The 16,202-nt window shown below is 35.0% G+C and overlaps 1 protein-coding gene across 25 annotated transcripts in view; it reads left to right on the forward strand.

Annotated features, from left to right (window-relative positions):
* LOC105836083 overlaps window positions 1-16,202 on the forward strand; it is a 62,143-nt gene that overhangs the window by 38,888 nt on the left and 7,053 nt on the right. For all 25 annotated transcript variants that reach the window (XM_036283192.1, XM_036283196.1, XM_036283188.1 and 22 more), the window contains one exon: window positions 14,564-14,886. In XM_036283192.1, coding sequence (XP_036139085.1) covers window positions 14,564-14,886 — 323 coding nt within the window. The remainder of the gene's footprint in view (window positions 1-14,563; window positions 14,887-16,202) is intronic.

Raw genomic sequence — 16,202 nt, forward strand, 5'->3', positions numbered from 1 at the left:
AATTGTTTTGAAATCTTGTATATAAATCAGCCTCGTACGAGATATGATTATGCATTCTCTTGCGATCTGTTATAGGATAGAAACATTTTCCTAACTGGTCGTTAGCTAAATGCATATCCGTAAGGTATGCCTTTAATTTAAGCCTTTAGGAGATTAATGGTGCGCAATTAAAATGATAAAATGCAAGATATCTCGTGACTTGTATATGATGCGTCATCGTACATCAAATTTCGATCCTGATAGCTTCTTAGGCGGGGCTAATAATAATGATTGAAGTCTTTAACGCGGAGTTCGAAATCTCTCTCTCTCTCCCTCTTTTTCATCACCCGGTATGCAGCCTTCCGCCACGACGTACGTGAGTTCTTGTACCTCTTACTTCCTGTGACGACAATATCGATGATATCGATAATATGTTTTTATGGGTGAGTGGATAATTAATGTTTCCCGTTCGGACAATGGTAAACCTCTCCGACATATATTTGAGATAATTTGCGTAGCGGATTAGTTCTTTTAGGACTCAATCACGGACATTGATAAACGCAATTTGCTTTATGCAATTATCACATAAAGATGATTAAAGTAACGGTTGTATCATCTTCTATATGAGTACAATTAATCTATCCAATCAGAATAGAAAGTATTTTGCTATACTGAGAAAAAAGTAATTGATTCAACAAAACGTTTAGTTGCGAGCTGCCAACAAAAGATATACTTAATATAATAATATTTGCTGTTAATGCAAGCGCAATAATGTTGATTGAATTATGTATTTATATTGCAATATCATTTGTTGTATTGAATATATCTTTTGTTAGCAGCCCGCAACTAAAAAAATTTGTTGAATCAATTACTTTTTTTTCATTGTCAGTGTAGCAATTATTATTACAATGTATAGGTATCTCTGTACTTGGTGTTCCGGAACTTTGGTCGTAAATTGTAAGTTGATTAACATTTTTATTTTATGTAAATGAAGCATTATTTATGCAAAATAATTATTACTAAAAACGATTATAGATTATAGATTCTAAACTATTTAGAAAATAACAAAATAATATATATGTATAATAGCAAAGATATTATAAAATTTTTAATTTAAAACATTAACTTAAATATGTAATTAAAAAGATATATATTATTTTTTCTTAAAAATATACTCTTTTAATATAATATTTAGTAATATAAAATATTTACGTAATTAACATTTAATTTGGATCACTGATTAACGAATGCATAATAAGTTTTATTTTTTATTATCTACTAATTAATTTTTTAATGAATAATATGTCGGTTATAATTCCAAAACTAAAATCATAAGTCAAAGTAGTCACAAGTAAAGGCATACCCGTTTTAATGACTGCAATGTTTCAACGAGCAATTAAATTTCAATCTAATCTTATGAATTCATGGTCAAATACTGTTGTTTTTTTTCTGTGTCGAGTATCATTGCGAGAGCAAGACGGAAACTCATTATACTGATAATGAATCCGTCTCTGGAATTAATTCGATTCTCTTTGAAATATTTTATTAAATAACAATTTAAGAGATTTTTAAATTTTGTATAGAGTTAGAGTAATGCTGGTTTTACGCCACAGAAATAAATAAATAGTGATGATTTATGCAACCATTTTATTATGTAATATTGTTTTAAATATTGTGGTTCCTATTAATATTAATAAAATTTTTTATTGTTAATATTAACAAATTTATAATAAATTGAATTGATTGATCAAAATAGTAAGTAGTGCAATCATATATTATAATATAACCCATAAAATAATCACACTGAGAGAAAAATACTTGATGCTTGTGACTATAATTGCGTGGTAAAATAAACATGATTAAGAGCTTTATTTTTATAGTTATTGCTGTTATAATGCAATAATAAGCTTGTATGTATTTATAATTTTACCAATTGTGAAAAAGTTTTAAAATTATGATAATTTCTAAAGTTCTATTTGAAATATTTTTCTATATGTTCCATTATTTTATTGATAACTGCTTGAAATCAAATATAAATGTCTCCTTTGTGAAGGATGGTTTTATTCCTTAAATTGGAGTTATATAAAAAAATATATATATGTGTTCTACAAATTTTGAGTTCAACAACATATTTTAAGGAGAATCAAATTTGTTCCGCACAGTTGTAACCGATCTCTCGTAAGAGAAAAGTATTTAATATTTATCACTATAATTGAAATGTTAAAACATTTAACACATATTTTAACATTGAATTATAGTTATAAACTATAAACGAATACTTTTTTTCTTAGTGCAGGATAATTTGTTCCGCGATGCCGATGGATGAGTTGTTAAAAATACAATATTGCGTTGGCATTTCCACATCAGGATTACAATGCATCCAGTGAATCATCGATATTCTTTTTTTCAGTATAAGGATCGATTAATTCTCTCGAATTTACAGACTTTCTAAAATATGTTGCACGCTTTCATATGAGCATGTTAGAAATTAGCAGTTACTTGTAAAGAAAAGAATACGAGAGAAAAGTTGGAAAAGCTTAGCATTCAAGAGAGTACAGGCACCTCCTGATTTAGCTGACATAATTTTTCTCAGACGTTCCTCGCGATGCCTCCCGAGCCCCCTCATCCTTCTCCTCTTTTCTCTTTTGGCTTACCGTGGCAAGGAGGGGCGACAGTGAGAGAGTATAGTTCAAATGTCATTGTGGTTTATTTTCGTTTATATATAGACGCGAGAGAGTTCAGCCGGTGTCACTTACCCCTGAATACCGACGACGCTCGTCCGATGATTTTCAGAAAGCGAGGAGAAATTCCTCCTCCACCGGTTGAGAATGACGAAGCTGCAAGGACTTCGTTAAGGAGTACAATCTTACATAGAATATATGTGATATAATAGAAACGCGAGTTCCGATAATAAAATTTATATATAAATATATAGTTAAAAGGTTGGTTAAAATATTTAGTTGATTATATCGATTTCGATTTACTGTCTTCTTTTATGTCAGTGAATTTTGCGTATGTTATCCCGCGTTGCATGTTCTCTGTTACATATTGGATTGGATAGATAAACCAGAAAACAGTTTTAATGCCGGTATTTGATCTGTCTAGCTGCGACAGTGACTCTCTATTTTAAGCCAGTTTTCGTACAATTTAATACCTTACATTCGTTTCGTAACTTAATATACCTTGTAAGCTCTCAACTGCGATATTCAGATAAGATTTTTATAGTATCTACATGTTCTGATCTGAGTGATTATACATTAACCCTCAATATATGTGGTGAATGAGAAACATTTTTAGGATATATAATTTTAAAATTAAAGTTGATTCAAAGTCATTTGAATTCAACTCGTTTGGAAAACTCATATTTTTTTTATGCAAAGACAATGTATTATAAATTAATATTTCAATCTATCATGTATTTTTCTACAGATTCTAATTTTATGATTACCATGAATCAAAATAAAGAATGCGCGTCTTAATTTTTTTTTATTTCTTCAAAGAAAACCCAGCATCAAAATTATACTTATTAAATATTTAGAGAACTAAGTTTTTGATTATATTAATCAAATATTTAATTGGGCATTATTTCACTCAATATTTAATAGCTATTACTAAACTTTTTTCATGGTGTAAACATTTTCCTCGTTTAAAGTGCGGGAAATCTTGTGTCATTGTACTCCGTGACGAAACGAGGAATCATGAGAGCAAATGGCATTTTGCATTCAGGTCACGCGTGACAGACGCTAAAGAACCTCTCGCTTTATGCGGTGTCTTCGATCGCTGATCGTGTATAGAAGTCGATTAATTAGCTTTGCCCGATTACGAACAATGTTTACATAGCTCATTGACGCGACGCTTTGATCACTAGTGATCTAATCTTTCTCTGTCCGCTGTGTAATTGCTTAATTCAATGGTGTAAGTAATGGAAGGAGAGAAGGAATAATTACGCAAAACATGTAGAGTTGAATCTTCGCGCAGAGGCAGGTGTAGTCGAGAGAAGTGGATGTATTGGCATGCGAGGTATTTTAAGGCCTCTTTCGGAGGATGTGCATGACAAGATAATATTGTACGTGCACGCATCTCTTTGTGCAATTCTGGAAGGGACAGGAGGAACAAACGTATCTCATCTTCTCGATTTCATTCGTTTGTTCATTCGTGCAACAGCATAGTCGGGTTTCACGGATCTCATTGAATGTCGAATAGTCGTAGCCTATCTTTGCTGCACAGGTTTTTGACTCGGCCGCGTCGTTTCGAGAGAAAAGGCATATGTGTTACTTTTATTCGTACTTTTAATTTAATTACAATTGCATGATAATATAATTACGGTCAGGAGCTTTATTTTTACAATTATTACGAAGTAAATTTTTTTTTTTGAAATTTTAAATTAAGAATCTTTAAAGTTATTGTGAGACAACATAGACTTTGAAAAATTTTATTGTAATTTTAGTAAAGTTTAATCAAATTTTACTTCAAATCTATGTTGTCTTACGATTACCACGATTTTGAGGATAAATTCTTAAAAAAACTTCTTTCTACGCATTGTTATAATGTTAATAATAATAACTTTATATTTACAGCTCTACCAGAGCTGTGAAACATTTTACTATAAATCCTAGTAATTTCAAATATTAATATAGTAAAATTAAAAAATGTGGGTGGTAAAAAAGAAACATTTTTATTTATATAATAAAAGCAATTATAGTGATTATAAAGTAAACATTTTTTTTACCATTTACTTATTTTTATGTATTAATAATAACTAATAATTATTATTTGCATAAATCAACTACATATAAGAAATAAGAAGTGTTATTTTTTGGCCAAAGCAAATTTTGGTTCTTAATAACATTTTTATATAATATCAATTATTAAATACATTTCTCATTTGTATAAAGTGCTCGTTAAATTTAAGTTAAGTTAATTTAAAATATCTCTTCTTCAGTTTACGCGCGCGCGATTGCATTTTAAGTCTAGCAATTATATTGGCCTGTAGTAGTCTATATATGTATATATATATATAACTAAAAAATGTTTATTAATATATAATAATTAATATGAAAATATATTATTAAATATTGTCAAGATTTTCAAGCACTTATTTCTTGATTAGACAAATATTCTATATATTATTGTATAAGTATATAGTTGGCATCGAAATAAATTATGATAATTGCAATCATTTGTTTCTTTCTCAGTGTAGGATACGTGGTTTTGTATATTTTAAAATACACTGTGCACGTGAAAATTTTTTGTTAGACTCGCTTATGACGAGTTTCTAAATTGCGGTACGACTTCTATATACTATAGCACTTGAATTCGTAGCGCTCTCAGCATTCCCAGACGGCAGCTCTTGTTTCGCACTACTCATGCTTTCAACCTTTGGGTCTTATTTATGTCCTCGGTGTACTTTTTCACAAATTGTACAATGTTATGTACGATATAGACCTATCGCGAATGCTACGCGAATGTTTCATATTGATTCTTATGAAGCGTTATGACTCACAAATTTCGATTGTATCATGATCTATTATGCCAGATATTTTATTAAACTCACAATATGCAGTTTTATGACATTATTGAAGATTGACTGATCCAATGTTGAAAAGTTTCATGAATTTTATTTCGCGAATGAATCATAATTAATGATAAATTATTCGCGAAATTTTCCATCGATGTCCCGAGCTCTTCGTGACCGAAGGTTGTTTGGCGAGCGTCATGACGAGACAAACATCATCATATAACGAGAGAGAAAAGGGACTGGTGTCCGGGGTGTACGGGTTCAAGAAACTCTCTCGTTCGATAGCGCGGAACTTCAGATTCGGCCTAAACTCGCATTTCGGGTTAATGCTCCCCGTGGCACAAATTCTCGATGGCAGAAGAGTGACCCCCGACGTGCGCATCTCTCTCTTTCTCAGGTTTTCGTGATCAGGCGCCGTTTGTTCTCGACGATCTCGTCCGAGGGGTGCCGCTAAAATTACAGTGGTCCCACGAGCAAGAAGTCCCGAGTTCGACGAGGTCTCCGGGTCGTTAGCGCGCGAAAACTTGCGCGCTGACATCTTGGGACTCGGTGCCGGTGCAGATAAACCCAACGCGGACATGAATCGCCGATTCTTTCATCCCGGGTCATCTGGTTGGTTTCAATTATCGAACTCATAAATCTTGCCCTAAGAAATACCCCATATTGAAATAGAATAGTATAGTAACAAGGAAAACCCTTGCGTGAAAATTATCCGAAAGGAGGGAGATTTTGTTTTGTTGTTACGCAAGCTATAAAGTCTGAAAACGATTTAAGAACGGTCTTTATTATGGATTTTTATTTACGAGATTCTATAATTTAAACGTAGATTCTATAATTTTTTTCACGTCTTAAAGTCTGACTCGTTGAACGTAACGTTGCTAGATGAAGAATTTTTGAATAAATTTTCGAAGTCCCAGAGTATCCGTCGTATATTTCAATTTTTAGTACTTATTGCTTGTTTGCACATTCCTCGGAAACATTTCACTGAAAAATTATCGCATTTTTTGGGGGGAGCTCTTATTTCAAAGATAGGTGAGTCATGGCAAGTTATTGAAAATACAAACAAAGCGTAATAGTGTTCTATGTACGTATATCTTTTATACGATGCATATTTTGTTCGAGTCGAAAACCGGCGTCCTGCGCTGCCACGAAGAAGGAGGAACTATTACGCAAGCTGTAAAAGCGCTTACGGATTAACGATCCGTAAAAGACCCCGATGACAGAGACCAAAAGGAGTTATTAGCCCTTGCCAACGACTTACACGGCACTTATCCGCTCGCCTGCTTGTAAAATCGAAGCCGCTCGAGCTCGCGCGACGGTGTGTTATTTCGATCGTTAAGAACCTACTCGGAAAAACACATTTATCAAACCTTTGAAGCCTTGTTCTATCACGTAGTGGCTTTCAACAAGAAAAAGAAATAATTTTTATCTCCGATTTGCGTCAAAAAGCGTTCAAACCTAAAGAAAATTTGATATAAAAAACTACTATGTATGATAGTAGTCATGGACCATAAGAAGAAATTTCAGAGAATTATACTATAAATAGTGTACACGGAGAGAGTTTTCTCTTAAAAATTATCCTGAAAATCGTGGTAATTGTGAGACAACGTAAACCTTGAAGAATTTTACCATACTTTTAATAAAATTTAATAAAATTTAGTAAAATTTTAATAAAATTTGACAAAGTTGTAGTAAATTTTGTTGGAAGTATAGTAAAATTTACAACATTTTGCCAAATTTTATTAAAATTTTAGTAAATTTTGTCAAAAGTATAGTAAAATTCTTCAAGGTTTACGTTGTCCTACAATTACCATGATTTTCAGGGTAATTTTTAAGAGAAAATTCTTTTCGTGTAAATATACTTTCATATATTTAGATTTAGAGTTATGGACTAGATGTGAAGTTGTGGAATTCATGATATTTCGTATACTTTGTGTTGAATTTTGGGAATAACCGTCGAAATCACTTCTTTACGTACTGTAGACATTATAACATAGCCACTGGTCATGAATGTTTATTGTCATAATTGTATTGTCATAAAAGATATATTTCAATATTGTAAGTAGGCGAAAGAGTTATATGTGTATATTCTTTACGTTATTTTGAGAAATATGTCGGATATTAACTTTACCGTAACTTGAAGGGTTTAAATATGGTTTTCAAATGACGCAATTGAATTTAATGTTTGACGCGATACGTACATGCATTTGACATGTAAAGTTATATTGCCTGCGTTCAGAATTATGGATACTTTTTGCAAATATTGCGAGTCTGAATCCTATAATCTTTTTAAATGTAATTTGGTTATACTTTTATTTTATTTATTTGCTAATATATTGTTTGATATAATACCTTTATAACACTTCTATAAAGTGCAAAGTCGCAAGAACCAAGGGTTTATATATACATATATATACATATATATATATATATATTTTTTTTTACATATACTTTTCTGTATTACTATGTATGAGATACTGTTCCTTTTATAATACTGATGTGCAAAAACTGTCAAAGAGCGTTAATTTTTTAACTTTTAGAAATAAAAATAATTGTGAGAATGTATACGTGTGTGTGTACTTTCTCAAAATTATTTTTATTTCTAAAGAATAAAAAATTAACGCTTTTTGGCAGAGTTATGGCAGATTTATTTTTGGCAGATATATAATATATATATATTTGTTGGTAGTGTTCTATATCCCTCGACAGGCTCCATAACCGCAATCCTTTTTCCTTCTTCAGTGCATTGTTAACTATGTTTGTTATGAATAATTTCTGCTTATAACATGATTGATAGAACTGTATAAGTAATAAACTTGTATTCACAAGAATTATGTTACATAAATATTTATCAAGTTAAATAAAAGAAAATGGTGGTTTATAATCTCCTCTTTTCTATTATACCATGGGAATTTGATGAAAAACATAGTAAAAATGTTTATTATTTCTTAATCCGCGCTTACTGTTTGCCGTAATAATTTTTGATATAAAATGCTCTCCGTGTAAAAATCCTCGAGATAATTCTAACTTTCAAATATCTTCAGTGAAGCAGTAGAAACATATCGAATCAATTCTGATACCTTAATAATTGAGTTTCATGAAAGTCGAGATAAAACATGAGAATTTCTCGTAAGTTACATGATTCTGATCGGCTTTTGAGGAGCATTTCCCTTCGCGCACGCGTGCCATGCACGTGTACGCATGCTCGCGGTCCCCTTTAAATTCGTGTACTCTTTCACGCTTTAATGCCCGCGCAAAGGGGGAGGGAGAGAGAGAGAGAGAGAGAGAGAGAGAGAGAGAGAGAGAGAGAGAGAGAGAGAGAGAGAGAGAGAGAGAGAGAGAGAGAGAAGCAAAGGAAGAAGAAGACGCGGCACCGTGTGCCATCGTGATTTTTTGAGTGTTCCAAAAATATACCCTCAACTCGGGGAAAGATAAAGAGACTGGCTGGAATGGCGGGGGATTCGGAGGGCGAAAGTGCGAAAGAGAAGGAAAAGGAGGATACGCGTCGCGCGAGAGTCTCGTAGCGGCAGAGATGAGATTAGGAATGCCAGTCTTCGACAACTAGTCATCCTAGAAACGTGCTCGCGAGTTTGAAACGTGCCCGCGGCAACGAGAAGCAATACAAAAAAGAGGGAGAGAGAGAGAGAGAGAGAGAGAAAGAGAGATCGCAAACCGATACGATCTAGTTCCTTCGAGATTTCCATTTGTGACCTGCGGTTTGGAATGAATAAATTGGTATCGATCGGTGAAAATGCGCCACTGATATTCTCTGTAATCGCGACATCGAGATACATAACGTGTTTATGAATATTAAGAATAAAGTGCATATTAAGAATAAAGATATTGGTAATAATTTATTACGATTACAAAAGGATATTCCAATTTTTTTGGTTGCCTTAGTTGACGCCACTGAATTAAAAAAAGAGAGATCGTACCCGAACACACGATACACGTGCAGACACAATAATGCTTGGTGTCGTATTTTAATTAATCGACGCTTACCGCTGCTTGAAATACAAAGCGAGAGTGATATGCGCGTGCAATATCATCCCCTTTGACTATTCGCAGATCATCTTGCGATCGATATATCAGCTCGCGGCGGCCGCACGCCGTCGACGCGCCTCGGGCGCAATCCGCAGTGACGCGTTCGCGGCTAAGGATGCCCTTAAAAATCGAGAGCGGCACCTACACGGTGAACCCGGTCGCGAAAAAGAATGTCTCCAGGTTCCTTCTCTGGAAACATTGGCGACGAAGGTAGGCAAGTGAGAGAAAGAGTTGTTTGCAAAGGATTGACGAGTCCCCTTGACAATTTTAACAACGACTGAAACTCTAACAATATAAATCCCCCAATGATTAATATTGCGTGCATTTTTTGGATGCATGTCTCTTTTTCTTGTGGAAGATAACACAGTTGTTGTATTCAGGTTGTACAACGTTTTCATTTACTTAGGAGTGGATAACTATTAATATCAATTGATGTTTAATGTGAGGCATTAATAACTAATCAATAATAAAATAATGTTCCAATAACACAACGCGTGTCACGTTATAAGGAGCCCTAGATGTTTCGCGATTAGAGCGTGAATAGGTATTATAGAGATTAATTAGCGGCGCAATCTGTGCCGTCACTAATGTGACGAGATGAGTCCAGGATTCTCTCAGTCGGGAGATAGATTTCTTTCGAGCTATCTGCGTGGTCAACATCGCCTTATGAAAGAACATCGAGGTCTTCCGAGCGGCTCGGCTAGAGAGAATTGTTGTATGTCCGCGTGTAATGACACTTCGACACATTTTGTCAAAGCCGTTAATTATTCCCTGCCCGTCCACGTGCGTTTACGCATACAAAGACATACACAGACACACATCATCGTTATCATCACCATCATCAACGGTGATCGTGCATGATTCGTTCACCTTGCACATCTTTTAGTCTTGCTTGGCCGCACGCCTATGTATCCTATGATGCACTTTAAACCGTTAACTCACAATTATGTCAGCGCCGATTTCCGTATCGTAAACAACATTGTACAACATCGAACAGTCTTACCTACACACGCGACTCGTTCTTCTCAGTCCGTTACAAACGCCGTATATATTATTATACACGCACGAGTGCATTTTGGAGCCCGGTGCATTTTTTTTAACCGAAGAGTCGCATCGACGGCAGCGAAAGCACTAGAAAGTATATTATACGATATTCCTAAATCTTGAAAAATATATAAATTGGAAAATGATATTGTATTGTAATTGAACAATTACGTATTGTAAATGTAATTGAAGGGTTCTCTACAAAAATCAAATAAGCCCAAGAGTTAAATTTTATAAAAATAAAACAAAATTTTTTCTCATTTTCAAATGTTTATTATATAAATTATATGATACTTTCTCTTTGAATATATAAAAATACATGTAAAGTTTTTTAGGTTTGTTACTTTGAGAACCTGTTTAAAGGAATGTGTGTTTTCTGACCGAATTTATTTTATATGTGCATATTATGCAGTAATAAACATATCTCTATCAACATATCTCTATAAATTACGACATTAATTATGCACGCATATATGTACACAAATTTTTAAACAAAATGTTCTCTTAACTAAAAATCTTAGCTCGTTTCTAAAAACACAATATTGTTTGTTCATGTTATCCTAAGTTGGAACTATACTTATTTTATACGTACAAGGTAAAAAACTTAATAAGACAAATGTTGTTACAAGTTGACGCCAGACATTGATAACAAACCTATAATTTTCAATTTTATTGTTTTTTGTATGAAATTATCTCCCAAATATTATCGTCTAATTTTAGTTGTAGGAAAGGATTTGTAATTCTGTAATCAATAAAAAGATTATTTTGTGTGAAAAATAAAATAAAACATCGCATTAATCAATAAAACAGATTTATCGCAGTAGCCCTCTAAAAGAAAAAAACACTAAAAATCTCGGGATTTAATTTTTGTGAAAATTTTACTTTCTAAATTCTGTAAAAATTTATTTCTATAAAGTGAAAATTGAGCTTGTGTAATTTCTGAGTAATTTTTTACTCGACGAGATTTGAAGAGTATGTTTATTAATAGTATTAATTTATCTTATTTTTTAAAACATTTTTCTTTTTTATAATAATAATAATAATGAAGATGGAAAAGAAAATATTAATTAAGAAGTAAAACAATTTTTTTTATTTTACATTAAAAAAAATTTTACAAATTGTTGTTAACAAAAGAATCCTTTTATATTTTTTATATAAATATGGCAATTTTTCTAGATATATACTTATTATAAAAAATAAAATTTAGACATTGATTAATATTTTGGGGAGAGAAATCTATTATAAGAAATACAATGAAATATAAAAAAGTCTCTGAATTTGTTTGATTTTTGCGAAAGTTTTATATTTATATCTATTTATATTTCCTGTTTGACTCTTGTCGGAACAAATTGTTTTTCATATAACGTTAACCAGATTTTTTTTAATGGACTTGTTATTTGGTAAGAAACCCTTCAATTACAATTATGTTTTATAATTATAAAATTATAAATGAAAAGTGCAGCATGTAATGGTTTGAGAAACGGGACACTACATATTTCATACATATTGTATGACTTGTTCGAAGAAGCTTCCCTTATTTCTATGTACATTACACTTTCGCGATTACATGAGCGAGTAAACGTGCGACAATTGTTGGTAGATGATCAGTTTTCATCACAAAGTATGCTGTCGCGCGAGTTTAATCGCCAATGTGAAAGCGATTTTATTGCATGTAGTTTGAATCGCATCTGATGTGCACCCGCTTACCCTAATCCGCGATTGTACGCAAAGGTTCATTCTTTTAAATTGCGCTCTCATACTCTCATTTCTCTCTCTTCAAAATGAGAGTACGCGTGTCTTTCGAGAAGAAAGTGCGATCGAAATGAACGGACTCTGTAATTGATAACTCCAATGCGATTCACGGCGAATGACCGATGCTCTCCGCAATTAACACCGGTGCCAATTTGTTGACGATTTAATTTGCGCGCTGGAGTTATTAACACGAGTCCTCTCATTTATGAGCGACAAATTAATTTTGCTGGAAGCTGGTGCCACTCTGCAATAATTCTCGGAATTCTGACACACGCCAAATGTTTCTCTGCCGATTAGATAACGATTATTTAATTCGCGGTCGTAACGTAACGTATTCGCTTTTGATATTTCTTTTTGAAATTTTTATCCTTGATGTATAATTTGACGTCAACGTAAAAAAATTAACGGATTGCGGAGGATTTTTTGTGCATAGTAAAGAACGACACGGGGAAAAATGACAATGAAATGATCGCACGTGTTTCATTACTCGCGGCAATAAAAATCTGTAGCTTATTCATTGTCATCTCTCTCATATTATGCAAAAAAACACATGAAAGTTATGGCGAAATTAGTGAGACTACCCGCGTGTAACGTACGATGTTTGCCTTCGTTAAGTCATGAATCTGATCGTTATTGCGCCACAAAAAAAAAAAGAACTTTCCACTCGGTTTTCTCCGCGTTACAGCCATTAAAGCGTCACCGTGCTCCTGTGTCGAATGCGCGTTACATGCTACGCGAGATTCGATATCGCTAATTACTCTCGTTACATGGGTAATGAGAATATCCCGCTCGTTGTTGCCACGTCGCGAAGACCAAGCCGATATTGGCATATTGGCTGGTGAAAGAATTTCGAAGGAATCCTCGCGAAAACCGAGACCGTGGCCGAGAAACGCCGTTGTAAAATCTATTTTTGTTGTCTCCGAGATTCCCGACATCGACGTGATGTCGTCGGGCCCCTCGCGGCAAGATCCCCTTTCCGTCCCTCTCCGTTCCTCCCAACTGTAATATTATACATGCAGAATACACTCCGGTCTATCGAGGAATACCGGCGCGGCGCGCGGCGGTTCGTCTCGAACGCGGTGCCATATTGCAGTGCCACCAGTTTCCAGTTTACGATGTTCTCGAGCTCCTTCGGCAATACGCGTACATAACGAAGAAGAACAATCAGGCGGTCAACTATAGCTTGTCGTACAATTATTGTTATTATACCGTATGAATGTCACGTGCAAAAAAGCAGTCGCGACAGTCATCGGCAAATGCTAAATTCGTGCCACTTTCTCGCTTGCTTCGAGACAACGTGACATTCGCAAAAAAAAAAAAACGGGGAAATGTAAGTTGTCCCGTTGGAGCCGGTAAAAGCCACCGGAAGGTGGCCTTTTAACGAGAAACGCGTCTCGTTATCAATCGAGGTCATTCTTCTGAGCTTGTTTATTGTTATTTTTTAAAATCAAGTAATCTATGTCAAAGTCTCGTATAGAATTGGTGTCCGAAGAATTGTAGACCGTCTCTGTTGGTGTCGCTATACACAGAGTGTCCGATAGTAGGTGGGCGCATTTGGTGATACTTTTTTTATTTTATTACAAAGTAATCTCCAGCATTTAATCGATGGTTGATTTTTAAATTAAACATCGTGACGATATGATTTAGAGCGTCATAAGTTAATCCTGGAGTGTTGTAAGTGAATTTTTACTCAAGTGCTGATTCAAGTTTATTAATGTTTATTAACATTTTTGATTGTTTAAAATGATATTTAATAATATTTTGTTTACATTAAAATAGTGTTAGTTTAGTTATTCTAATACCTCTTGCAAACTATAAAGTAGGAAAAATTTAACAAATCTTTAAAATACAAAAAGTTTTTAATTTTGTAGACAAATTTTCAGAGTAGTTAATAATAAGAAAAATTTGAGTGGCATTTCCATTAATATTTGATTCCAATAATGTAAAGATGATCTACCATTATTTGTTCCCTCTCTTTGGAGATTTAAATCTTAAAAAATTAAAAACTGTGATTGCAAAATTTTGAAACGAAGGGAATTATTTAAGGCAACATAAATACGACTTTTATCATAGGAGAAATCCTTTTGGTCGAAAACATTACCAATGCGCCCACAGGATCGCACACCGTGTATTAAGATACGTGTACGCATATAAATGTCCGCGAGCTCGAGAACGCTCTGATGCACACACGTGACAGCATACGGTTGAGAACCGGGTACTGTACAGTGTGCACGAGGATCGCGTGGACGAGGGGCGGCGAGCGAGCGGGCAGCCTCGGCGCGGCGGTGGCGAGGTGGCGGATCTGGAGGACGCCGACGATCCCTGTGCCGCGACGGTGACGTCGTCGGTACCCGGAGCCGGTGGCATTCGTTCGCATCGACGCACTAGACCGCTCTCCCTGGCAGTGCAGCCACTCAACTATCATCGCCTCGACCCGGATCCTCGACCGCCGGCACAGATCGCCACCAGGCAACACCCCAATATGACCAGCCAGGAAAGCATCGGCAGCTGCAGCCTGGACGTCGACCGCTCTGCGTCCGACCGATCAGGTTGGCTATCCCGCATTGAGAGACACGTAATCCCCACGATTACGTGATAAGACGTTACCGATAAGAGCACTCGGTAATCCTCACTGTCCGAGAAGCATTTCATGGCTAAATTATTTTTATTTCCTCGAGTTGTCTAGAGATCTGTTCCAAGAGTATTGAGAAATAAATATTTAAAAGGTAATTTGAAAAGATACCTGAAATTCGTGATATTTAAAAATCAAATAATTTGTAGATGTTGTTCGCTATAATAAGGTTTCGCGGGGAAATTAAAAGAATTAAAGAAATTAAATCTAAATGTGTTTAAAAATTATAGATTTTTTAAATGATAATATATGTCTAGGAAAAACATTGCAATTTTTTGGAAGAAGAACTTTGCTGCGACAGAATTCTTCTTCCCTGTCAAAGAGTACGATCGTTTCTCACAGAGAATTTTCTACAAGAGCTCGATTGGACCAGAATGATTAAACGCGTCGCTCAAACGAGGAATTCCATGTAAAAAAGTTAAATACACTCGAAAAAAGAAAACGTGGGATTATATCGGACAATTTATTTATTAAATTAGTTCTTTCAATTATCCGAAAAGGTAGCTTGATTGACTGAAAGCCGCAAATGTCTAACAACTTCGATATTATTTAATCAGTAAAAGATCCCCTTACATTATATTTTACTTCAGTTCTTTGCGAAAAACAAATATTATGAATTTCGATTTGCGTATCGCGAGTTGGTAAAATTTCTTGAAAAAAAAAAAAAGATTGCGCGCGATTTAAGCTTATAATTAGATTTAAAGATTTATCTTTTGTGTCGCGCGATCCGAGGATCTTTACTCCGTGCAGAGATTTTTCGAGGTCTCAAGATTGGTGGGGGACCGCCAGTCCCTCCACCGTTACTTTCTCGCAGGTTGGCGGGCGCTTTTTGCTCGCTCGAAATGCCGATCGAATTTAGATCGTAGGCGAGTTTGCACCAAGCGCAAACGCGCTTCTTTTCCTCGTCGTTGCCAAAAAGGCACCGACGAGGGAGTCTCTGCCCGCGAGAGAGTCTACGCTCAGTGTTTCGGGAGACCGTCACGATGACTTAGAGCGTGGAGAACTGTCGTTCGGCTGGAATTTCGCGAGGCGGAGCACCGGTCGATCGTAGTCGGGAACTCCAAGTGTGACCAAGCTGGATTTCCATCCGGCATGTTCCGTAGCGTAGCGTGCTTGGAACCGCTCCATCAAAATTTCCCCATGAAATAAGGCCGCGTCGCGAGTACGGCGCGAATGAGATTCGTTTAACGCGAGCTGGCGTGTGCATAGTGCGTGGGCGACACAGCGCTTTTC

Source organism: Monomorium pharaonis, chromosome 2 (genome assembly GCF_013373865.1).
Source record: "Monomorium pharaonis isolate MP-MQ-018 chromosome 2, ASM1337386v2, whole genome shotgun sequence".
NCBI classification, from domain to species: domain Eukaryota; kingdom Metazoa; phylum Arthropoda; class Insecta; order Hymenoptera; family Formicidae; genus Monomorium; species Monomorium pharaonis.